The sequence below is a fragment of the Calypte anna genome, chromosome Z (genome assembly GCF_003957555.1).
Source record: "Calypte anna isolate BGI_N300 chromosome Z, bCalAnn1_v1.p, whole genome shotgun sequence".
Taxonomy (NCBI): Eukaryota; Metazoa; Chordata; class Aves; order Apodiformes; family Trochilidae; genus Calypte; species Calypte anna.
Genome location: NC_044274.1, coordinates 932,432 through 957,163, shown reverse-complemented (window position 1 = coordinate 957,163; position 24,732 = coordinate 932,432). Strand labels below are relative to the sequence as shown.

The 24,732-nt window shown below is 47.0% G+C and overlaps 1 protein-coding gene across 6 annotated transcripts in view; it reads right to left on the bottom strand.

The window, feature by feature from the left end:
- Positions 1–24,732, bottom strand: part of TCF4 (transcription factor 4) — a 223,918-nt gene that overhangs the window by 90,591 nt on the left and 108,595 nt on the right. For 5 of the 6 annotated variants that reach the window (XM_030467040.1, XM_030467042.1, XM_030467041.1 and 2 more), the window contains 2 exons: positions 1,680–1,809; positions 1,140–1,189 (listed from right to left, as the gene is read on the bottom strand). In XM_030467040.1, coding sequence (XP_030322900.1) covers positions 1,140–1,189; positions 1,680–1,809 — 180 coding nt within the window. Of the gene's footprint in view, positions 1–1,139; positions 1,190–1,679; positions 1,810–5,619; positions 5,680–24,732 lie in introns of all 6 variants that reach the window. The other variant, XM_030467039.1, reaches the window with a different exon arrangement.

Below are 24,732 nucleotides of genomic sequence, written 5' to 3'. Positions count from 1 at the left end.
ACTGAAGCTTTAAAAGGATGCAAACTGCAAATTTAGGGGGATTTATGGTAAAAACACAAACCCCATCAAGAGATGAACGTGCCAATTCGTTAGAGATTCCGCAAGATTGATTGCCACTCAGCTCCTCCTAATAACCAGATTCAGAGAGAAAAAAAAATAGTTGTCAGGTAGGAAGGGGAAGCTCTCTCCTTTGGAGTGCTTTCTGTTTGCAGAGATCTACAGGAAAACCTAGCATGCATTTTTAAAGTCATGGTGGAGAAGGATTAGAGTTGAAAAAAAGAGAATAAAAAGCACTCTTTAGCCACGCTACTCTTTGTGCTGTAGTTCCTGAAATGCTGATTCAGGCCTCTTAAAGCCACTACTTTATATATATTTTAATGGATCTCAAAAGCAAACCCTCTCCGAAGAGGTAATGAGAAAAAAAACCAAACACCAAACCCCCCAAGATTTTAGGCAATGATATAAAAACGAAAACGAACGGAACAATTATTTGGCTTCCGAGACAAAGGACTCCCCCAAACCAAACTGGAACTCCAACTTCTGTCAAAATGTCACAAGAAACACTGAAAACAGTGCCCGGGGTAGCTGGCTGGCATCCGTAACCTTCCTAACAAAGAAGTATCAGGAATCTTCTTTAAAATATTGGGGCAGAACCCGGGTGATTACCAGCTTGGTGGCTCTTGCTCGAGAGCACAGCACCTCTGGCAGCAGCTGGCTGCCTGCAGTTGGCACCTGCTGGCCCCCCCCAGCCAGCTTCTGCCGCTCATACCCCAGCTCTGAGCCCTCCTGGCTGCAGGAAGGTGTTTGCCCAGCATCCCGGGAAGAGACCTATGGAATCTTCTCCCAAATCCTCATCTCAGATCCCACACAAAGCCCCAGAGCCCCAGACCGCAGGGACGATGCTCGCCCCGCGCATCCGCTCACCCGGGGCACCTCCTCAGCATCCACTGCTGCAAAGCCACGTGAGCACCAAGAAATCACTTTCACATGAGGACATTTCAGGGGTTTTTGACCTCTCCTTACCTTGCCCTTCAGCACCAAGCGTGCTGAGAGCCCAGGAGCTGCCTGGCTCCTACCTGCCCTCCAACTGCAAAAAGCAACCGCGAGCGCAAGCAAGGCAGCAGACGGGAGGTACTTACTGAAGATGGCAAACCTGGAGGAACTTTTCGAACTTTCTTTGTTTGTACTTCTGAAAAAAAAAACAAAAAAGACAAAAGGGTGTCTTCGTAAGATGTGGGGTTTTTCATTTATTTGTTTGTTGTTTCTTTTTTCTTCCCCCTACAGATTTCCTACAGCCCCAGCTGCCCGTCGCTCTCGCCAGCCTCGCGGGTCACACCGGCTGGATGCCACTGCCCTAAAGTCCAGCAGCAAAATGTTGGAAATCATATTTAGATTTCGAGTGGCAAAGCCTTTGTTTTTGCTTTGAAAGAAAGCCTCCCCCCCCTTTTTTTTTTTCCCCAAGGCTCCCCAACCCAGAGGAGCTGAATAAACCCCTCAGCGAGTCGGGGTGGTGTGCGCGGAGGCTCCGCCACTTCTTGTATTTATTCCCAAGTATGGCTAAAGAGGACAAAACTCCAATTATTTATTGAAATGGGGGGGGAAAATAGAGGGAAAAAGAAAGAGAAAAAAACAAACCAAAACAAAACCCCACAACAAAGGTTGAAGACAAAGTCACTCACCCATAGAGGTGCTGTGGAGAGGCCTCCGCCGGGGGTTATTGCTAGAATACTGATAGTACTGGGAGCCAGGCTTGGTGGGGGAGAGTGCTCCTGGGTTGCCAATATCCATGTCACCTCCAAGGAGACTTTGCTAAAAGATTAAAAATATATACGTGTGTGCATGTTAAATCCAACTGGCCTCATCATTAGCTATTTCTCATCCCTAAAAATAACCCAGTAAAGAAACCTTCACCAGCGCCTCAAACACGGGCACACCAACTGCCAATGGTTTAAAGGAGACATTACAGAAAATTTCCACTGGAGCATCTCTTCCTTTACTGGGTGAACACAAAGTCATTAATTTAGAATGAGATTATTTACATTTAAAGGAGGCTTCTTGCCTACTTATTCAAATGAGATCGGTGCTTTAAAAAACTTTTGGGGCTCTGTTGATCTATCTGAAGGTGATTTAGTTTCTCCGCAGCAAGCAAGATAGTAAAGTGCCCAGATCTAACAATAATAAAACTTAAAAAAAAAAAAAAATATAATTTTCCTGTTGACAGAGAGGTTTGGTTCAGTGTGAATGAAACAGCTTCATTGTCTGTCCCCGTGCAAGGACAAATTCATATCTGTGAATTCAATGGCTCAGATTCTGCAATAGAAAACCCCAGACAGCAGCCCGTCCGTAAGATGTGATTAAAACATGACAATGGAATTACACATTATTAATTTTTGCAAGGCTACCACGATTAAAAGAAATAAAAATAAAAAAAGGCACCTCAACAATCAAGACTATTGTACAGCAGCAGCAAAGGACCTTCAATATATCCATTTTATGCCTCTACCATGAACTACCAAACGCATGAACTACCAAACGCATGAACTACCAAACGCATCCCAACGTTTTCTCAGCTGCCAAAGGAGCAGGATCTCCACGAAAGAGCAGAAAACATTAGCTGACCCGTGCTACAAGAGAAATGAAAAACCTTTCCGAGGCTCCGACAGCAGAACAATTTCCTGAGTAATGTTCTATTTGCTATAAACTACGTTCAAACTTACCCATAATATATAAATCCCCTGATTATACTCTGCATTGAGCACATTGTTCTTTTAATTATTCTGATAGGCAATAAACCAGGTGTAGATACCACCATTTCTATTAAGAACAAATTTCCCATTTAATAAAAGAAATTTTAAAATTAAGCACCAAAAATCTAACTTTATCGTTACTTGTAATCAACTTTTACTGACTGAACTAATTACTGTACTTGATAAAGTACAGAATGTGTTTTCCCTAATCTAAATTCTAATCACCATGTCACTCACAACAGACTTAGTAATGCTTCACTAACACACTATTCACATGCAAAATACTCTAAATAGGCCAATTATGACTCTGCCCCTGTTCCCTGGTTAACCCGCTGAGAACTGAAAAATTTCACAAGGCAGTCACCAACTAAAACAAAGGCTCCTTGTTTGAAATTAAGACAGTCTTTTGGAGTCCTAAATAGCTCAACAAAGTGGCATGGCTTCTGCTGAAAGCAGTTGGTCAAATATGACCCACGAGCTGGAAAAGCAGAAATTAAAAACACCCTTACGGCTTGACTAGACTTGGGGAAAAAAAACCAACAAAAAACCCCAACATTTAAAGATAACTTTGGAGGCGAGAAAACTAGAGTCCTTTTTTTTTTTTGCCTTTTTCCTTCTTTTTTTTTTTCTTTCTCCTTTTTTTTCCTTTCTCCTTTTTTTCTTTCTCTTTTTTCCTTTCTCCTTTTTTTCCTTTCTCACTTTTTCTTTCTCCTTTTTTTTCCTTTCTCCTTTTTTTTCCTTTCTCCTTTTTCTTTCTCCTTTTTTTTTCTTTCTCCTTTTTTCCTTTCTCCTTTTTTTCTTTCTCCTTTTTTTTTCTTTATCCTTTTTTTAATTTTTCCTTTTTTTTTTCCTTTTTTTTTTTTTTTTTGCCCCTTTTCTTCCTTATTTCCCAGGCTGGCTGGGGAAGAGCTGGACAAACAGGACTGGCTGGAAGCCTTGCATCTTCACAGCCCCCTCCAAGCCGGACAGACAGAGAGACAGAGAGACAGAGTGACAGAGACACAGAGGGACAGAGGGATAGAGAGACAGAGGGGCAGAGAGACAGAGAGACAGAGGGACAGAGGGACAGAGAGACAGAGGGGCAGAGAGACAGAGAGACAGAGGGACAGAGGGACAGAGAGACAGAGGGACAGAGGGATAGAGAGACAGAGGGGCAGAGAGACAGAGAGACAGAGAGACAGAGAGACAGAGGGACAGAGAGACAGAGGGACAGAGGGACAGAGGGACAGAGAGACAGAGGGATAGAGAGACAGAGGGACAGAGAGACAGAGAGACAGAGACAGAGGGACAGAGGGACAGAGAGACAGAGAGACAGGGACAGAGGGACAGAGAGACAGAGGGACAGAGGGACAGAGAGACAGAGAGACAGAGGGACAGAGAGACAGAGGGAGAGACAGAGAGACAGAGAGACAGAGAGACAGAGAGACAGAGGGACAGAGAGTCAGAGAGACAGAGGGACAGAGGGACAGAGAGACAGAAAGACAGAAAGACAGAGGGACAGAGGGACAGAGGGACAGAGAGACAGAGGGACAGAGAGACAGAGGGACAGAGGGACAGAGGGACAGAGGGAGAGACAGAGGGAGAGACAGGGACAGAGAGACAGAGGGACAGAGAGACAGAGAGACAGAGGGACAGAGGGACAGAGGGACAGAGGGACAGAGGGACAGAGAGACAGAGGGACAGAGGGACAGAGAGACAGAGGGACAGAGAGACAGAGGGACAGAGGGACAGAGGGACAGAGGGAGAGACAGAGGGAGAGACAGGGACAGAGAGACAGAGGGACAGAGAGACAGAGAGACAGAGGGACAGAGGGACAGAGGGACAGAGGGACAGAGGGACAGAGAGACAGAGGGACAGAGGGGCAGAGGGACAGAGGGAGAGACAGAGGGAGAGACAGGGACAGAGAGACAGAGGGACAGAGAGACAGAGAGGCAGAGGGACAGAGAGATAGAGGGACAGAGGAACAGAGGGACAGAGGGACAGAGGGACAGAGGGGCAGAGGGACAGAGGGACAGAGGGACAGAGGGACAGAGGGACAGAGGGACAGAGGGGCAGAGGGGCAGAGAGACAGAGGGACAGAGAGACAGAGAGACAGAGAGACAGAGAGACAGAGGGACAGAGAGACAGAGGGACAGAGGGACAGAAGGAGAGACAGAGAGACAGAGGGAGAGACAGGGACAGAGAGACAGAGGGACAGAGAGACAGAGAGACAGAGGGATAGACAGAGGGACAGAGGGACAGACAGACAAGCTCCAGGCAGCAGCCCCTTTCTGCTGACATCTTTACCTTCAGCTACTGGCTACCATACACCTGCACCCACGATGCTCCTTCTAATAACCAACACCTGCACCGGCAAAAGATGCTCACGAGTCTCTGGCATGATGGCAAAGAAATACATGCAAAAACCCAAAATAAACCAAACCCACATTAAAAAAACCCCAAAACAAACAAATAAAAATGCTGGCAGGAAAAAAAGAAAAAAAAAAAAGTTTCCTTGTAAATCTCCCCTGCAAAGAAAGGTGATTTTATGGCATGGCTTGGAGCGTTGTAGGATGGAACAGAGAAACTCTCTCCAGTCATATATTTTTATCACGTATACGTTTTAACATAAAGACAGACCTGCTAAATCTGTGCCTGCTTTATCCATATGTCGGGGAGTCTGAAAGACTTAGAGCCATCAGCTGGATGAATTCCTATACCCAGCCTACTCCGTTTCATTTGACTTTAAGAAAAAAAAAACAACAAAAAAAATACAAAAAACCCCACAAAAAAAAAAAAAAAAACCAACCCCACCAAAATGTATAGAAGACAGCATTTGCAAACTATTTAGCTTAAACAAGAGTCACTTTAGGAGCAGAAAACATCCACATACCCTATGTTGTTTTTGTTTTTTCATCCAAACATTTTTCTCTATAAAGAGCTGCAGAGGTTTCTACGGGAAAAAAATCCCAAACTTGTGTTATTATATTCCAAGGCAACACATCCCCCAGTCCTCAAGGCTGCACACCTTTCATTCAGCCAGCCCCTCAAGCATCTCTTCCTGCCACCAGTTGCACTTCTGGACCATTCCTGGTTCCTCCTGAGCTCATGGGTAGCAGTGGGGTCACCTCCAGCATCACCTTCCCAAGGGATCCCTCCCAGGAAGGGTTGGGACCTCTGGGGCTCCCTCCCTCTGGGGGTCCCACCCAGGAGAAAGCATCCCTGCACCCATGGGTGCTTTGGGGCCTCCTGATTAATGTTCTGGAGCACTGACACGTTAAAACCTACAAGCAAATGATTATTTCTTTTTGGAACACCATATCTCAAGAAATCTGGTGACTGCCACAAGGTCCTCTCTTACCCCAAAGTCATCACCCAAAGCAAAGCCCCTTCCTTTATCCTCTATGGGACAGGGACACCAAAGTCACCCAGCACCCCAGGGAGGAAAAAAAGGGTAAAAATAGACATTATTATGGGATGTTTGTAAGAGAACAAAGGGCATTTATCCCTCCCTGTCACACTGCTCATGGCCTGCAACAGAGAAAGAGAAAAAGCCTTTCCAAACCCCAACACCATGGATTGGGGCAGCCTTTGGAGCTGCTCTGGCTCCAAACTGGAGCTGAAAAAAGCAGGGAATTATTAGGCATCCCAATTAATATTAACCACAAAGAGATATTAAGCTGAAAAGCCAAGTTTTAGGTTTGTCAGCTCCCCTCCAGGCTTCTAGTTGGGGTTTCAGGGACACGACCCTTCAGGTCTCTTGGGATGCCCCAGGCTCCCAGCCCCACTCACTTGGCTTTTGGGGAAGAAACCCTATTAATAAAACACTGGATTTGGCAGCTGGACCTTCAGAGTTTGAGCTAAGGACAACTGCAGGAGGAAAACAAAACACACCCTAAAAAACCCCAGAAAAAAGTCACCAAGTGACAGAGCAAAACCCATTTTCCTGCTGAGCTGTGCAGTTTTGATCAATATAAAGGTTTTTTTTTTTGCTTTTCTCCTTGTTACACACAACCCTGCCACCTTTCCAGCAATTTGTCAAAGAATTTACCCACTGTCCAGTGGGTCCAAACCAGGAAAAAGGAGACAAAGAATTAGAGCTGGGCAAAAGCCCCATCCATAAGCATTATGGTATTACCCCTCCTGGAAAAAAAAAACAACCCCAAAGCTGAAGTTTTTTGCTTTTCAAACATGTGAATTTCACCTCAATCCTTGTTGAGGTAGGAAATACACAGTTATAAATTGATATTTTACTAATTAATTGAGATTAAAGGAAAATGGCCTCAAAGGCTGGAATCCAAAAACCTCTGTAAACACTGATCAGGGAAAAACACCTCCAAAAAGACCTCTTTTTTTTTCTTTTTCTGCCAACCTGGACATATTATTTCTTTTACTCCACCAAACACTGGTGGGTAAGCCTGGGAGAAATCCACCTGTGTTGCTGGGGTGGGATGTTTCCAGCTGGATTAAGCCCTCTGGATGGGAGAGGGTGAGGAGCAGAGATGAGGGCTCAACCCACCCGGATCCTGCAGCAAAGCTCTGGGGGTACCAAGGGTGATATCAAACCTTCTGTGTCCACCCCCAGGGTGACAAAATGACATCAGCTTGCCCCAAATGTAGCATTTTAAAAGCCAGCTTTTCTTTTTGCAGTGAAACTCGGGTGTATGATGAGAATTCATTGCACTTGATCCCAAAAAAAAACCAAACCCAACAACCCCAAACCCACCCACAGCAGAGTCCTGCTCTCATGATGCTGCACTGCTGAAATTAATTTTTTTTTCTGTTTTTTAGTTTATTTGACTCCCATTCAGCCCTCCTGGCTCTCTGGGCTCTTCCACTGCCAGCTCCATGGGCTGGGAGAGGAGCTCAGGGAGCTCTGACCCTCTGGGCTCTTCCACTGCCAGCTCCATGGGCTGGGAGAGGAGCTCAGGGAGCTCTGACCCTCTGGGCTCTTCCACTGCCAGCTCCATGGGCTGGGAGAGGAGCTCAGGGAGCTCTGACCCTGGGCTCGGGGTGCCCATCCATCACAACTGAATTCTGGGCTTTTCCAGGAAAAAAAGAAGGGAAGGGAAGGGGCAGTGTGACCTTCCTTACCACCCATCTCCCCCAGACTTCTGAACATCCACCCAGTCACAAATCTGCACATAAAGCAACTTGAGGTTGTGAGGATCACATCTGATTGCTGCTGAGATAGCTGAAGAGGAGGTAATTTGCCTTCAGAAGCTTTTTTTAAAATTATTATTATTATTTTTTAATTATTAATTGATTATTTTTCAATACAAGAAGTTTTAAAGATTATTATTTGATTACTTTTCACTCCAAGAAGTTTCTAACTGCAACTGCCCCGTCCTCCCCTCCTTTAGGAATAACCCCAGGATGCAGGATTCTCTCTCATCCTCCAGATTTCAGCTGCTCTCCCGTGCTCTCTCCTCACTTTATGGATTCTCACTAAAGCCAACTTAACCAAGTCACACCACAGCCACAGCTGAATCATTCCTTGGTTATTTCCTTCTGTGATTTCAACCCTCTGCTTTTTATCAAATTAAGAAACTGAATTTCCACTTCTCACGTGACTAGCAGGGCATCTGTTCAGAATCTCTCCAATTCCTACAAATTCTCCTTTCTGGGGCTTTTGGAAACCTGGCAGCTCCCTCAAAACTCTTCCATGTGCCATTTTATGGCCAGTTTTTGGCTGTAATGCCAGGAGCAAACTGCAACCCAGTGATGGCAAACACAGAGAAACGATTGCCCTGGGCTTTGCTGAGTGGATCTGCAACCTCAGGTTCTGTTTCCCTTTCCTCCTCAGCCAACCATAATTCTTGAAAGTGTTTGCAGCAAAAATCAGGACTTTTTGAGACCAAAGGAACTTCTCTCACAGAGGTTCCATTTTTCACAGGGTTTGGGTTGGTTTTTTTTTTTTCCTAGAAGACTCACGTGTATGAAGGGAGAGAAATCTTGATGTGTTTATTTTCTTTTCTCTATCTGATGGCAAATAACCTTTTGTTTCAGTTCTTCTGCCTTCTAGGGCAGCACCTTCAGATAGCTGTGCAGAGTGTTCAGCACTTTTCTTTTGACTTTGACCTTTTCCATTAAAAAACTGCTTGCAGGGATTAGCAAATAATTTTTCATGTTCAACCAACCCTTGTGCATTAATGTCATCAGGAGAAGTTCTCTAGGTTTTCTGTGTTATTTTTTTTTCCTTCACTCTTTCTTCCCCTGCATAATTAAAAATTGCTCTTTAAGTTTAAACCTTTCTGGGGGTAATTTCTCCCAGTTGTGCTTTTTGAGCACTGTGTAGAAGAGCAGCACAACAACAGCAGCTTTTAAAGATCATTTACTGGTTTCTCATGAAATACTCCTAAACAGGGCTGAGCTTCACCCAGCTCTAGCCAGTAAGGATTTCTGATTTGTTCCTGTGCTCATTTCCAGGTGAGCAGGAGAAAAAATAAAAATAAAATCATTAAAAGAAAGCATTTGTAACTTCCTACCTAATTTTTCCTACGTTTACTCCTGGTGTTTGCTTGCCTCTTCCCATCCCTTCCTTCACCATGAGACCCAACAACTCAGATTATGGTTTGCATTAACCATCCCCATCTTCCACATTTACACAGAAGGATTCCCTGCTTTCCTAATGCTTTAGTAGAATCCAAGTATTGCCTTGGATGTGGGAAAAAGGGATGCAAAGTACTGAAAAAAGGTTTTAAAGGGAGGGAAGGACTTTCTTCTCCATTAAGGAGTTTTGCAAAAAACCCACACTCTTGGCTCAGTTTATGATTTTCTACCTCACAGTTTATGTTTAAAACCTTGAGATCTCTCCTTTCCTGCAGTTCCAATGGAATTCCCAGTGTTCCCACTACTGCAGAGATCCTTACATTTGATGTGCAGTGTATGGGATACACAGACATCCATGAAACTGGGTGTTCCATCCATCCTCCTGCCATCTCTGGATAATATTCCTATTAATCTCAGAATCTAGTTTTCATTTACACCCTGGATTCAAACCCAGACAGGCTTCAAAAGCAGCAGCTGAAATCCAGGGAATGCAAACCAGGATGAGCAAAACCAGGGAAAAAAGAAGAAAGCCCTCGTGGTGCCTGGGGAAAGGAGATGGGGTGGTATTCACCTTCAAAAAGCCCCAAAACACCCCCCAGAAAGTAAGAAAGCTGCTGAATTGGTGAGTGCCCAGAAGGTTGGGGATGGGGGGACTTTGAGGGGGACTTTGGTGACAGCCCCGTGTTCCACACGTGGAAATGTCTCTCCTGCTGCTGAAGGTGCCCTGGAAAAGAGCTGGGTTTGGTTTCCAGCCTTTGGTTTTGCAACTCCCTGCTCTTGCAGATGGCTGAGCAAGGCAATATCAGCTCCAAAAGCTGCAGCTGCTCTGCCTGGCTCCAGCCAGGATGATCCCATCGGGATAGCCCCGGGATGGGCTGGATAAAACCCCCACTGCAGCACCCACGGCCCCCTCGTCCAGGGGAAATCATGGTGGGGCCCTGGTTTGATCTGCAAATACACCAAACGTGGTGGAAATCCATCCCCTTGGACCTGGAGAGTCCTGCCAGGTCTCTGCAGCCCAGGATGCTCCCTGGACAGGCTCTGGAAAACCAAGCAGGCTCAGAGGAACTGCTTGGACAGCAGCAGACAGTCTGGCTGGGCAGGAATATCATCAGTTTTCCAGGATGGGAGATTGGGTATGGAATTAAGCAGCCCTCAGTTTAGCCCAGGAGAAAGTCAGCAAGGGTCTCCTGGGGGTGTGAACGAGGGAAGAATTTGGCCCGGGGACAGGAGGTGGATTTGGGGGGGATTGTTGAATCCAGGGAAGCAATGTCTGCAGGGTTCTGATAGTGCTGCCACATCAGCAGAGCTTCCAGCTGAGCTGCAGCATCTTCTCCATCCATCACCAAAGCCCTCCAGCCCTGTTCTGCTCAGAAATGCAACCCCAAAGGGCCAGAGATGTACAGAACATTGATTTGGGGTACCAAAAAGGGCACAGGGTTGGATAAGAATCAGCTAAACCTGGTATTTATTGGTGTGTATATATATATATATATATAAACTTCTATATGCCTGTATTCTACTGGTATATATTCCACTAAACTATAAACCATGTCCTGGTGCCTCTGTTTTCTCAGTATCTCACCCAAATATCTGGATTTCTGTGCAACACAGAAGTTCAGAACATCTCCCAGTGCCTACTTTTCCAATCCTCTCCTCTCCTGTGCCATCTGGTAGGTAGCAGCCTTGTGGTCACTTATGGAGGGGAGAGATGGAGAGGACACAGTGAGCTGCAGAAATGAATGCTGAGGAAAAAAAAAAGACATTTTTTGCACTCTTTTTCCCTGAGAGAAATACTGAAGACTTGCTGGCAGGAAGCTCTGCTTTTTTTTCAGCTCAAGCAAGCAATTCCACACGATTCAGTAAGGATGTCCTACCACTACTTGCTTCAAAACGTTCCAAATTATTACAACCCCTAAAAAAAAAGCCCTGTTTAACCTAACAAGTCAATTATCATCTCTTCCCTCTGTAAGCAGCAGGCTACAAACAGCTTACACCAAAAATCCTGGCTGAGGTTGGCTCAGGCAGGGTGAAATATCCTGACATGCCTCAGTCTTAAAAAGGTGTTTTGTGGCTGAATTCCCATTTTTAATGATATAATTATTGTTTTCCCTTTGAATCTGAGAACACAGGAAAGTCCTACCCAAGTTCAAATGCCTGGGAAACAGCCTTTTTTTCTGAAATGATGTGAGGAATATTTTTAACCAAGAGAAAAGTTACTGTAAAAAGAGAAAAAAGAAACTTCCTCTCCAAAAAAAAGAACAAAACCCAGGCTGAGTTCTTTAAGTGCCACGGAGGATGTTTTTATTTTTATAACTCCTTACTATCCATCAGCCTGAAAGAGCTCTCTCTCTTTTTGATGGGGAAGCAAGATTTTGGAGGGGGGAAAAAACCAAACTAGTGGAGTCCCTCAGGGGTCGGTACTGGTTAGGCCACACCTCGAGTCCTGTGTCCAGTTCTGGGCCCCTCAGTTTAAGAAGGATGTAGAGGTCCTGGAACAGGTCCAAAGGAGGGCAACCAGGCTGGTGAAGGGACTCGAGCACAGGCCCTATGAGGAGAGGCTGAGAGAGCTGGGGGTGTTCAGCCTGAAGAAGAGGAGGCTCAGGGGAGACCTCATTGCTGCCTACAACTCCCTGAAAGGAGGCTGTAGCGAGGTGGGAACTGGACTCTTTTCACAGACGACCTTCAACAAGACAAGAGGACACAGTCTTAAGTTGTGCCAGGGGAGGTTTAGGTTAGATATTAGAAAGAATTTCTTAACGGAGAGGGTGATCAGGCTATGGAATGGACTGCCCGGTGAGGTGGTAGATTCTCCGTCCCTGGAGACATTTAAAAAAAGACTGGATGTGGCACTCAGTGCCATGGTCTAGCAACTGCTCCGGTGGGTCAAGGGTTGGACTAGATGATCTCTGAGGTCCCTTCCAACCCGGCTAATTCTATGATTCTATGATTCTATGATTCTTGTGGCCAAGAAGGCCAATGGCATCCTGGGGTGCATTAGAAAGGGGGTGGTTAGTAGGTCAAGAGAGGTTCTCCTCCCCCTCTATTCTGCATTGGTGAGGCCGCACCTGGAGTATTGTGTCCAGTTCTGGGCCCCTCAGTTCAAGAAGGACAGGGAAGTGCTTGAAAGAGTCCAGCGCAGAGCTACTAAGATGATGAAGGGAGTGGAACATCTCCCTTATGAGGAAAGGCTGAGGGAGCTGGGTCTCTTTAGTTTGGAGAAAAGGAGACTGAGGGGTGACCTCATCAATGTTTTCAAACATGTAAGGGGTGAGTGTCAGGGAGATGGAGTTAGGCTCTTCTCAGTGGTGACCAGTGATAGGACAAGGGGTAATGGGTGTAAATTGGAGCACAGGAGGTTCAAGTTGAATATCCAGAAACATTTTTTGACTGTAAGGGTGACAGAGCCCTGGAACAGGCTGCCCAGGGGGGTCGTGGAGTCTCCTTCACTGGAGACATTCAAAACCCACCTGGACACGTTCCTATGCGAGGTACTCTAGGTGGCCCTGCTCTGGCAGGGGGGGTTGGACTAGATGATCTTTCGAGGTGCCTTCCAACCCCTAGGATTCTGTGATTCTATGATTCTATGAAACCATTCTCCTCAGCCTAAAGGATGATGTTCATTGCCATCACTTTGGGGGGAAAGCACTGCTCAGAATTTATGGAGCAGTCTGAGCATCCAAATCATGTCACCAGAGCCTTCTTTTTTTTTTTTTTTTTTTTTTAGTGTTACAAAGTCACATTTATTTTTTTTCCAGGACCACGTTATGCAAATCCACCTCACCCCAACAAACGACACTGGTGGTATTGAAAATAGGAGTTTTCTTTTTGCCTCTATTCTGAATTTCCCTCTGCTATTTGTAATCTTTTTCCAGCCAGCTAAAAAGATGCTCCTGAATGGGAAAAAAAAAATATATTTTAACACAGCAGAGAGCTGAGGCTGATAAAAAGCACCTTCATTTGGAGCTGAGGTCACCCTGTGCTTAAGACAGGACAAAAAATTAAGAGTTGTCCTACAACAACAAAATTGGCAAATTCAGCTGCTAGGAGAAATTGGGAAAAAAAAAAAAAAAAAAAAAAAAAGCCCCTTTTTAAGCTGACACAGGTAAAAATATAACAAGCTGGTGTTTTTCAGGGAGTCAGAGCAGATCTGCAAACTGCCTCCTGGGCAGGTCAGCACCGTAGGGGGGAAAAAAGGAGCTTTTCCATATAAATAAAGCCTGCCACCTGCTCCAGGGAAAGCTGGAGCAACATGGTCACCTCCATGGTCACCTCCCCAGCCCCCCAAAGCTGCTGGAGTTGCAGGGATTAGTGCAGCACTTCCCTGCCCCCCTGGGGCTTGCTTACTCCAGGTAGAGCTGGTTTACAAAGAGAGTAACTCACATAGGCAGAAACTCAGCAAGGTTCTGTCCTCACGGGGGGATTTTCATCTGTCCTCATCAGCTGTGTCCCAGGAGCTGAAGCAGATGTGCTCTGTCACCTGCCCAAAGCCAGGGAGGAGCAAGCAGAGGCACGCTCATTTAATTCAGAATAAATCAAGCTCCAAGTGCTTGGGTTGCACCAAAAGGCACTTGTGGTCCTTGGTGTCACCTGCTGGGCTGCCACCAAGGTGGTGCCTCAGGTGCTGGGGAAGAGCAGCCCCCCCAAGGGCATCCTGTTCTCCATCCAAAGGGAAGGAGGATCTTGATTATCCCAGGATCTTGATTATCTTCATTATCCTGCCTACAAAGTGATGCTGCAGCTCTACAGCCAGCCCAGGCAGGTTGGTGCTGGTGTAAATCCAGCAGAAAGCATCACACGGGGGATGATGGGACTGAGACATCATGGGGATGATGGGACTGAGACATCATGGGGATGATGGGACTGAGAAATCATGGGGATGATGGGACTGAGACATCATGGGGATGAGGGGACTGAGAAATCATGGGGATGAGGGGACTGAGACATCATGGGGATGAGGGGACTGAGACATCATGGGGATGATGGGACTGAGACATCATGGGGATGAGGGGACTGAGAAATCATGGGGATGAGGGGACTGAGACATCATGGGGATGATGGGACTGAGACATCATGGGGATGAGGGGACTGAGAAATCATGGGGATGAGGGGACTGAGAAATCATGGGGATGATGGGACTGAGACATCATGGGGATGATGGGACTGAGACATCATGGGGATGATGGGACTGAGACATCATGGGGATGATGGGACTGAGACATCATGGGGATGATGGGACTGAGAAATCATGGGGATGATGGGACTGAGAAATCATGGGGATGATGGGACTGAGACATCATGGGGATGATGGGACTGAGACATCATGGGGATGATGGGACTGAGACATCATGGGGATGAGGATGACATCAGGGGATGAGGGGACTGAGACATCATGGGGATGATGGACTGAGAAATCATGGGGATGAGGGGACTGAGACATCATGGGGATGAGGGGACTGAGACATCATGGGGATGATGGGACTGAGAAGGCAAGAAGGATTTTTAAAACTTGGAAAGAGGAAAGGGTCAATTTTCTATCTTCTTGCTCACCCCAGATCCATCAAACTGATGTCAGCACCCTTCACTCCTTCCCCAGCATGGAGAAGAGAGGACAGGGACATAAAGCAAGGGGCAGCTTCTTGCTAATTTTCCCCAGAGGTGCCTGGGTAATTAATTACCTTTTTTTTATTATTATTATTACATGAAACAATAAAACTGTAACCCTCTCCAAAAGCTGGATTTGCCCCAGCACCTTGTTGGCCACTGCAGATACTACAGAGTATGGCAAAGAGGCAGAGAAACACCCAGGTGAGGGGGATTTCAGTGACCCAGTTGGGTTTTGTTGGGGTTTATTGGATTTATCCCTCAGCTGTTTCTTAAACACAGGGACATGGGAAATATCCAGAATTCTACCTGCAGCCTGGAGCTTTACTATTAAAGTTTCCTCCTGACAGTCAACCAGGATGCCTTCCCAAAGAAAGGAGGCTTTTCTTTTAATTTTTAAATTAAAATAAAAAAAGACCAACCTACAGGCAGGCAGACAGATGGCTATATTCTGCCCTCAACTTCCAAACAAAATAAAAATATTAATTTCTCCATTGCTGCTAAACATAGTGCAGTGAGACCTGAATGCTTGGCAGACCTTCACCTCCTCTGCTGCAACAGCACCAGGAGGCCCTGGGATATTATTATTATTATTATTATTATTATTATTATTATTATTATTATTTATTATTTATCCAGCACTACCAATGTGTTGGGCAATTTTTAAAACCAGAGTAGAAGAGGGGAAAGAAAAATCAAACTTACAAAATGCTGCTCCCAAGAGGACTCAAAGGTGAGAAGCAAAGCAGAGCAGGATGGAGCTGAACAAAATGCAGATTTTAGAGGCACACAGAGATCAGGCACAGCCCCAGAGCCATGGCCACAGCAGCCCCAGAGAGCAGCAAAACACCAGTTGGTTTTGGGGAAACCCAGTGATAAAAGGGGAACCACAAAAACCCCAGCACAAGAGGAAAGGGGAAGTGAGACAGAGGCACCAAGAGGCTGGGGGAGCCCTTGGGGTGGCCCCAGGATAACAGAGGTGGGGTCATAACCCCTGAAAATGGGGGTTCTGCTCTCCAGGATGAAGGGGGATGCTGGAGCTGATGGAAAATCTGATTCTGCAACTCCCTGAGAGGAGGTTGGAGCCAGGGGGGGTCGGGCTCTGCTCCCAAGGAAGAAGGGAAGGGAGAAGAGGAATTGAGCTGGAGGTTTAGATTGGAGCTGCCCAGGGCAGGGCTGGAGTCCCCATCATCCCTGGAGGGATTTCCAAGGCCTGGAGATGTGGTGCTGAGGGCCATGGGGCAGTGGTGGCCTTGGCAGTGCTGGGTTAAGGGTTGGAGTTGATGCTCTCCAAGGTTTTTTTCCAAGCCCAAGGATTGTGTGACTCTCTGCAGAGCCTGATGAGATCCCTCCAAGTGGAACTGTGCTCCAGAGCCACTCCAGACCCAAGTGCAGAGGCTGCAGAGCTCAGGGTGGCACAGCAAGCTCAGGACCCCCATGGGGACAGGTGGCATCTCCTAACCCTCCACTGAGCCTTTAGGGGAGGTTTAGGTTGGAGCTGGGGAACAATTTCTCCCTGGCAAGGGTTGGCAGGGCCTGGAGTCCCCATCATTCCTGGAGGGATTTCCAAGCCCTGGAGATGTGGGGATGAGGGCCATGGTTTGGTGGCAGTGCTGGGGTAATGGTTGGACTGGGTGACCAAGGTTTTTTCCAAGCCAACCAATTCTATGATTTTATGTGCAACACAGGTGGGACCCAGGGACCCAAATCCTGATGGATCTGAAACACTCTGTGCTTTGTTACCCTACAGAAATGCTGAATTAAACGACCCTGGGCAAGCATCTTCAACAGACAGAGAAATGAAGAAGAAGCAGGGGATGCTCCATGCCAACTCTCCAGCCATTGGATGTCTCTTGTGTGTTTGAGGTATCAGAGGCTTTTCTTTTTTTAGGCAGGCTGGTAGAAGAACTTAGTCACTGGTTTTAATTATTCTATACATAAATAGCTGGTAGGATTCATATCCTCACACAGTCCCTCAAATCTCTACTTGTCAAAAGTAAGTGCTCCATTTTTATTTGTTTTTTAAGCCAAGAAGGAAAGGAATAAATCCCATAACAACAGAAACGTGGCTTCCAAAGAAAAAAAAAAATCTGTAAGGTCAGTGCTGATGCCAGGGTGGGCTGCTGGGTAAGGAAGAAATAACACTGAGGCACTCAAACTATGGGGTGTAAACATAATTTTTTTTTCTCCAGCTATTAAGAAGGAGGTTTAAAGAACCTTCTGTGAAAATCAGGTGGTGAGAGTTGACTGGAAAGTGAAAGCTCTTAAAAACATACAGCTCCTGGGCTTGTGTTTCAGCTGGACCTTCCCAGAGCATGCAGGAGAACAGGTGAAGAAATTCCCCAGGCAGGGCAGGAGGAATGAGCTGCTGGCTGGATGCTTTGCTCAAACACTGATGTCTCAGTGTATCCACGTACTGACCTCCCTACTTCTGCACTAGGACTTCATATTTAATTATTAAAACCTGTGCAAAGTGTTAAAAAAAAAAAAGAGATGCACTGGATTTTGAAACCTGGAGAGATCTGGACAACTTACAGCTTGCTGAAATGATGACCTGGATTGGTGTAAAGAAGTTTGCACAATGAGAGGAGTTTTAGGGCTTGCAGGAGTGAATTTGTGGCTGTTTTACATAGAATAGAGCCTGGCTAAATTTTCTGGGCAGTCTGTGTTTTGAAACTAAGAGATTATATTAAGGATGAGTGTCCTCTGTCTCTCTGTGCTGGTGAAGGATCTTGTTTCTCCATCTTGAGCTGCTCTGGATGTGAGGTTCCTGCCTGCAGTGGCATGGTAATTAAGTGTGATTAAAGATGCTTTTCATTCCCCTGCAAAGCAGCAGGTAAGCACATGTCAGAAGGGGGTGGTGGGAGAAGGGAGCAACTTCTGGGCAGTAAAAACCTGTTGGAAATGAGCAATGCCACAGCACAGGCTGCACAAGTGGCCACGGGGGTGGTTGTGGTGATTCTGGGAGATCATCGTGTTCAGAAACACAGGGATCACCTGAAGAAATCCTATTTAAAATATGATTTATGACTTTGGTGCTGGCCTGGACAGGATTGAGACGACCTCTGCTGAGAAATACACAGAAAAACACCTTCCCTACAGCCAACCCAATGGTGACAAAGACACCTGGTGTGTCCCAGAGGAGCCAGAAGCTACGGATGGGATGGATGCCTCCTGCTACATGAGCAAGAAGCTCATTCCATGAGTGATTTGGAAAGAACATGGTTATGTGTGGGGCAAGAGGCTCATTCCCTGAGTGATTTGGAAAGAACCTGGTTATGAGAAGGGAAGAGGCAGCTCAGCAGTGAGCTGTGAGCACACAGCTACACGGGAGACTGCAGCCTTTGGAGAAGGCACGGGATGCTCAATAAATGCTGCTCTGTGCACCATCCACACAATGAAAATGGCTCCAGCTATTATTCCACTGGACCAATTCTTTGCTTTTTAGGGTTTATGCATTTATATTAGCAAAACCTGCCAGCCTCTACCTTAGATGCCAAGGAGAGCAGCCCCAGCTATCACCTCCTCCACGCCACGGCAGTGAATTCCGAGCACTGACAAGTGCCAGAATCATTCCAAGCCCAACCTGTCTTTTCACTGGAGTTTTTCCATCCAAGTCTGACTGGGAAGGAGCAGCACAGCCAGCCCAGGGTACAGCAGTGGGCAAGCACTGGTCCCTTTTAATCACAGTCGGGATGGCACTGAAAATCCGAGTGCAGGGACTGGGAAGGGAACCCAAGCTCCTGGTAGCACTCAACCACAACATAACCCCATTACTGCACATTACAAATGGCTGTGTTAGTCTGTTGCCAGGTTATAAGCTCCAGAAAGGTGCCCTTGGAATGCTCCCTTCCAATCAAATAGCCCTCAGCTTAACATTTGATCCAAGGGGCTAAGAGAAAAGCACTCCTTTTACCACGAAATTGCAGCCTTGGGTTTTAGCAGTTCTTCAATTATGATCTGGACAATGAAACCATGTCTTCCTGGATGCATGAGGAATCCTGCTAAATGAGCCATTCAGACATCTGAACTTAAGTCTGTTCCTTTAATACGTTTGATTAACATGGAAATTTTATCTCTTGTGTCGTTATTTTAGTGCTGTAACATCAAAAACATTAGTCCACGACGTGTCCCTGATCACAGGAGGGGAGTTTATGGGAGCCAGGACTAATTTCTGGAGCAGGAGCAATGATTCCACCTCCCAAAGTGAGATGCTGGAGCAGAAGCAATGACAGAGGTGACAGGACAGAGGAGCTACCAGGTGAAATTCTGCTGCCCAGCCCCACGGAACTCAGTGGCACCTCTGACACCGACCTCCCAGGAGCCAGGATTTCATCTGCTCACACTGAGAAATCATAGAATCATAGAATCATAGAATCCTTGGGGTTGGAAGGGACCTCGAAAGATCATCTAGTCCAACCCCCCCTGCCAGAGCAGGGCCACCTAGAGTACCTCGCATAGGAACGTGTCCAGGCGGGTTTTGAATGTCTCCAGTGAAGGAGACTCCACGACCCCCCTGGGCAGCCTGTTCCAGGGCTCTGTCACCCTTACAGGAAAAACATTTTTCTGGATATTCAACTTGAACCTCCTGTGCTCCAATTTACACCCATTACCCCTTGTCCTATCACTGGTCACCACTGAGAAGAGCCTAACTCCATCTCCTTGACACTCACCCCTTACATGTTTGAAAACATTGATGAGGTCACCCCTCAGTCTCCTTTTCTCCAAACTAAAGAGACCCAGCTCCCTCAGCCTTTCCTCATAAGGGAGATGTTCCACTCCCTTCATCATCTTAGTAGCTCTGTGCTGGACTCTTTCAAGCACTTCCCTGTCCTTCTTGAACTGAGGGGCCCAGAACTGGACACAATACTCCAGGTGCGGCCTCACCAATGCAGAATAGAGGGGGAGGAGAACCTCTCTTGACCTACTAACCACACCCTTTCTAATGCACCCCAGGATGCTGTAGCAGGAGGAGCCATTCTTGCTCCTAGGGCTGATCCTGAGGCCTTGGGGTTTAGCCCATTCCTGGACGATGTCCTAGGGCTGTTCCTGGGGCTCCAGGATCTACCCCTTCTTGCCTGCTCCTGGGGCTCCTCGAGCTGTGGGCTTCTCCATCCTCACTGAAGAGTGAGAGCTCTCTCCATGGGTGTCAGCTGCTCTCTTATTGGCCCCCTGCTCCTGCACATGCTCAGGAGGGAGGCCAGACACAGGTGAACCCACACCCACTCATCAATAACTCAGGGCACCTGGTCCTGTCTCACTACAGGATGCCATTGGCCTTCTTGGCCACAAGGGCACATTGCTGGCTCATGGTCATCTTCTTGTCAACCAGGACCCCCAGGTCTCTTTCACCTCCACTGCTCTCCAGCAGGTCAGCCCCCAACCTATACTGGGCCATCGTGTTGTTCTTCCCCAAATGCAAAACTCTACACTTCCCCTTGTTGAATTTCATCATGTTTCTCCCTGCCCAACTCTCCAGCCTGTCTAAGTCTCTCTGAATGGCAGCACAGCCTTCTGGTGTGTCAGCCACTCCTCCCAGCTTAGTGTCATCAGCAAACTTGCTGAGGGTACATTCTATACCCTCATCCAAGTCGTTGATGAAGATATTGAACAACACTGGTCCCAGTACCGACCCCTGAGAAATAGTCCTTGTGACCCTGAAATTTCCCTTTCTGAAGTCAGGGAAAGCTGGATTTGGGATCACCTACTCCATCTCCTCGTGCATGATTCTATTTAGACAAAAAATGGCTGTAACCACTGAGGAGGAGTTTAGGACTCAAAGGGTAAGGAGCAATTTCTCTTTGCTTCTGCTTTAGTACAATACAGCTAAGTTCTATTTTATACCCTGTTTCCTACAGAGCACACCCCATCCACACGTGGCTGGTAAGGACAGATTGCCCAGTCAAGAAGTCAGAAGCTTCAAATACTTCAAGGAAAGCAAACAAAGCTCTGGTTAAGGGAATGGACACTGCCCATCTCATCACAACAAAAATAAAAATAAAAATTAAATTTCAGTACAGCTTTTGTGTTCTTTTTCACAGGAGGGAGAAGGGAGGAGAAATTACTGTAGGTAAAGACATTTTGCCACCAAGATGTGAGGAAACCTAGTTATTTGACTAAGCAAAAAAACCCTAAGTAATTTGTAACCCAAGACTAAAACGATCTCGCTGCCTCTCCTGGGGTCTGCAATATGATCTTCAGAAAAGGTAGCTTGCCAATTTAATTGAGGTAGGAGTTATTTAATTTTTTTATATCCAGGTATAGTTTTCAATAAACCTACATGTGCCTCTAATCCTGCAATGGCAGATGTGTCTCGATTATTAGAGGTGGGCTCCAGGGAATCCATCCAATGGATCCTGAACTCCATCAGCAGCTGTTTGGGAGGGAGGGCTGGAACGTTGCAACGCACACACATGTTCCTTAAGTGCAGTAATGTTTTGTTATTTTACTGCAGGTGGATTACCCAGATGAAATTTAATAACTTCTTGGATACAGTACCAATAAAAGGGAAAGGTTCTTTGCCCTGATGTCCCTGCCTGAGGTTACAAATGAGAAGCAGCTCCGTGTCCCCCAGCTCAGGTCCCACCTTCTCTGACTTCCCTTCTTTATTGATTATTAGGGAAAGGTGGGCAGGGCATAAAGAAAAGGGAACATCCCCCAAGTGCTCTGCAAGATACTGGAGAAGGTGTTGGTGATGAAGGGAAGGAAGAGCACTTCAGAGCACGGGGCAGCCACATCACCAGAGTTATTTTTGTGAGAGTTATTCTTTAGCAGCTTAAAGCCTGATATCAGAGTATGCATTAGTCTCAATCTCATACTGAATGAAGCACTGAAGAAGGACCTTTTAAAAGTACGTATCAGATAAAAAGATAATCCTTCCTGCTTTCCTCCCCCCCCCTCCCCTTTCTGGCTGTGCTGGACTCCTCTTCCTAGAATATTGCAGTGATTCAGTAATTCACAGCAGAAATAGGATGTCACAGCAGCAATAGGATGTCCCCAGCACTTCCAGAAGAAAAAGGAAAATGGGCAGTAGCTATTTCTGTGCCTTCCCTTCTCAGGGTGAGAGGAGCAGTGTTAGGGAAGGATTTCCAGGGGTACAGGCAGGCACAGGCTGACCAGGCACTTGCTGCTGCCTGTCTCTCATTTCCATCACACCCATTTCCAAGTTTTCCAGCACTATTTCTGCCACAACTTCCATGGGAAATGTTCAGACTGCTGCTGGAGGTGGGGGACAGCAAGGGACAGGAGGGAAGTGGGGAGTCTGTTGGCCCCACAGCCACCTGCTGGAGGGGAAAAAGCCAATGACTGGTTTCTGTCCTGCCACAGGGAGGATAAACCATCCCATCCAGCTACAAGGAAAACCTGAGAGCCTCCGGGTTATCCCAGCAGAAGGGAGAGGAGGTCACAAGCCCCATGGTGTCCGAAGGCTCCTGTCACCCATCACAGAGGGACAGGGGACAAGGGAAGACGGGAGGAAAAGGAGAGAGGATGCAGGAGCACACAGGAGGAGGGATGTTCAGAAAGAGTGTGCAGTGTCTGTGGTGTCCAATGAATACTTGGGAGTCAGAGCTGATGGGAGAGGATCAGGAAGGCTGAACTGGGGCTGCAGGAACTTTTAAAATGAGTTTTAGGAACCTCAGCCCGAGGTGGCACCTTCCCTGTGCCCCTGGCCACGAGCCTCCTGGAAACCCCCATCTCCCCTTCCAGAGGGATGGAGAGGAGAGTTTGGAGCTGGGGAAGGGAGCACAGGAAAGCAAGGAGGAAAAGCTGGAGAGAAAGCAGTGAAAGGAAGAGAGAGAAGAGCTGAATGTTCTGTGGTGTGTGAGGGTGCAGAGATGCCTCTGTCCTGCCAGTCGCATCCCTCCGGCTCCTCGGGAGCCTGCTCTGTTCTGATGGGCTTTCCTGGAAGGAATTGCTATCCAGAGGGTCCCTGAGGAAATCCTGGCAAGGCAGGGAGCTGCAGGAGGTTTGGGCGAGCTGCCCACTGATGCTGACAGTGCTGTGAATCACACAGGAGCCATTTTGTTACAGCCTCAGCTCAGCCTGCAGCAAACCCCAAGCTGAGCATCATGCCAGTGCCTAGCTTTCCCCTTGCCTGGGCTATCTGCAATCAAACTGAGGGCTATGATATGATCTTTATCAGGATAAAGCTAATTATATTTTGGTAGCAGTTGTATTTTGTGGTTTTTTCAAAAGGGTAGAAAAGAAAAAATAAAAATCTGGCTGAGCTCATGCAACTGTGCCAGCTTTTACCTCCACGCTTCATTCCAGGGCCAGCTTTTAATGGTGGGATGGTTCCAACTGGCCTCCCAGAGTATTTCTTGAACATCAAGTAAATCAGTACATCCAAAACCAACATTTAGACTCACTTGCTAAAAGACTTAGTAGTAAAAACAAGTCATTTTAGGATTTGGGGATTTTGCTTCAAGTTAAAACACCTTAAAAGCTAAGTATCTGTTACCAGGCGTTTGCCAAGAAGGCATAATCCAAATTTTCAAAGGGCTGCCTAATTTATTCCCACACACAATCTCCTGCGTTGCCTTGGAAATCCTGGTGCATCTTTTCTGGCCATTTCACACTTCTCTCCACTCATTGCTTTGCTGAATTAAAAAGCACCATAGCTCAGGGTGAGCTCAGTCATCCCCTAGGAAGTGCCCAGAAGGTCCAGACTGGGGTGAGCAGCACACAGTCCCATTAATTTTGGGTATCCAGGTGCTGGTGCCCTACAGAACATAGAATCACAGAATGGGCTGGATTGGAAAGGAGCTCAGAGCTCATCAAGTCCAACCCTTGATCCACTCCCCCCGTGGTTCCCAGCCCATGGCACTCAGTGCCACATCCAGGCTCTTTGGAAAGAGCTCCAGACACGGAGAATCCACTACTTCCCTGGGCAGCCCATTCCAAGGGCTGATCACCCTCTCCAGAAAGAAATTCTTTCTCAGCTCCAACCTAAACTTCCCCTGGCACAACTTGAGACCCTTTGTGCCCTCTTGTCTTGCTGAGAGTTGCCTGGGAAAAGAGCCCAACCCCCCCTGGCTCCAACCTCCTTTCAGGGAGTTGGAGAGAGTGATGAGGTCTCCCCTGAGCCTCCTCTTCTCCAGCCTCAACACCCCCAGCTCCCTCAGCCCTTCCTTCCTCCCAGGAATTCTGCTGGATCCCTTCCCAGCCTCCTTGCTCTTCTCTGCACCTGCTCCAGCACCTCAAGCTCCTTCCTCAACTTCCTGAGCTGAGGGGCCCAGAACTGGACACAGGACTCAAGCTGTGGCCTCCCCAGGGCTGAGCACAGGGGCAGAATCCCTTCCCTGGACCTGCTGGCCACGCTCTTCCTCAGCCAGCCCAGGATGCCATTGGCCTTCTTGGCCACCTGGGCACAAACATGACTGGGTTCTGAACTGATGCTGGGACACTGAAGCACAGAGCTCCCGTTTCCCTCCTCCAGCACACCCTGATGTTCAGCTCTCCCTAACAAATCATTTCTTTTAGCTCTTCCTTTCCTTCTGGTGCTGATCCCATCAATCTCTCTGAATTAAGAAGCAGCCTTGCTCTTCACTACTACATCCTTACACCCCGAGTACCCAACCAACAACTCAGAGGAGTGCAGAGAAGCAGGAGCAAGTTAGGGCCATCACGTAGGTATTTTGTTATTATTCCTACTGCCTTGCTAATCCCCCCCAACCCAGCACATCCAGAGAAAGGACTGATCTTTGGGGAAACGATAAGTGGCACAGAATTAAGTCATGAAGCAAACCCCTGACTTCACTGACTGAAATGAGATTTTTGTCATTAACTTCAAGGAAGCCAGTGTTTCAAAAGTGTCTTGACAACAACTCTGCTACGTGTTTCTTAGATG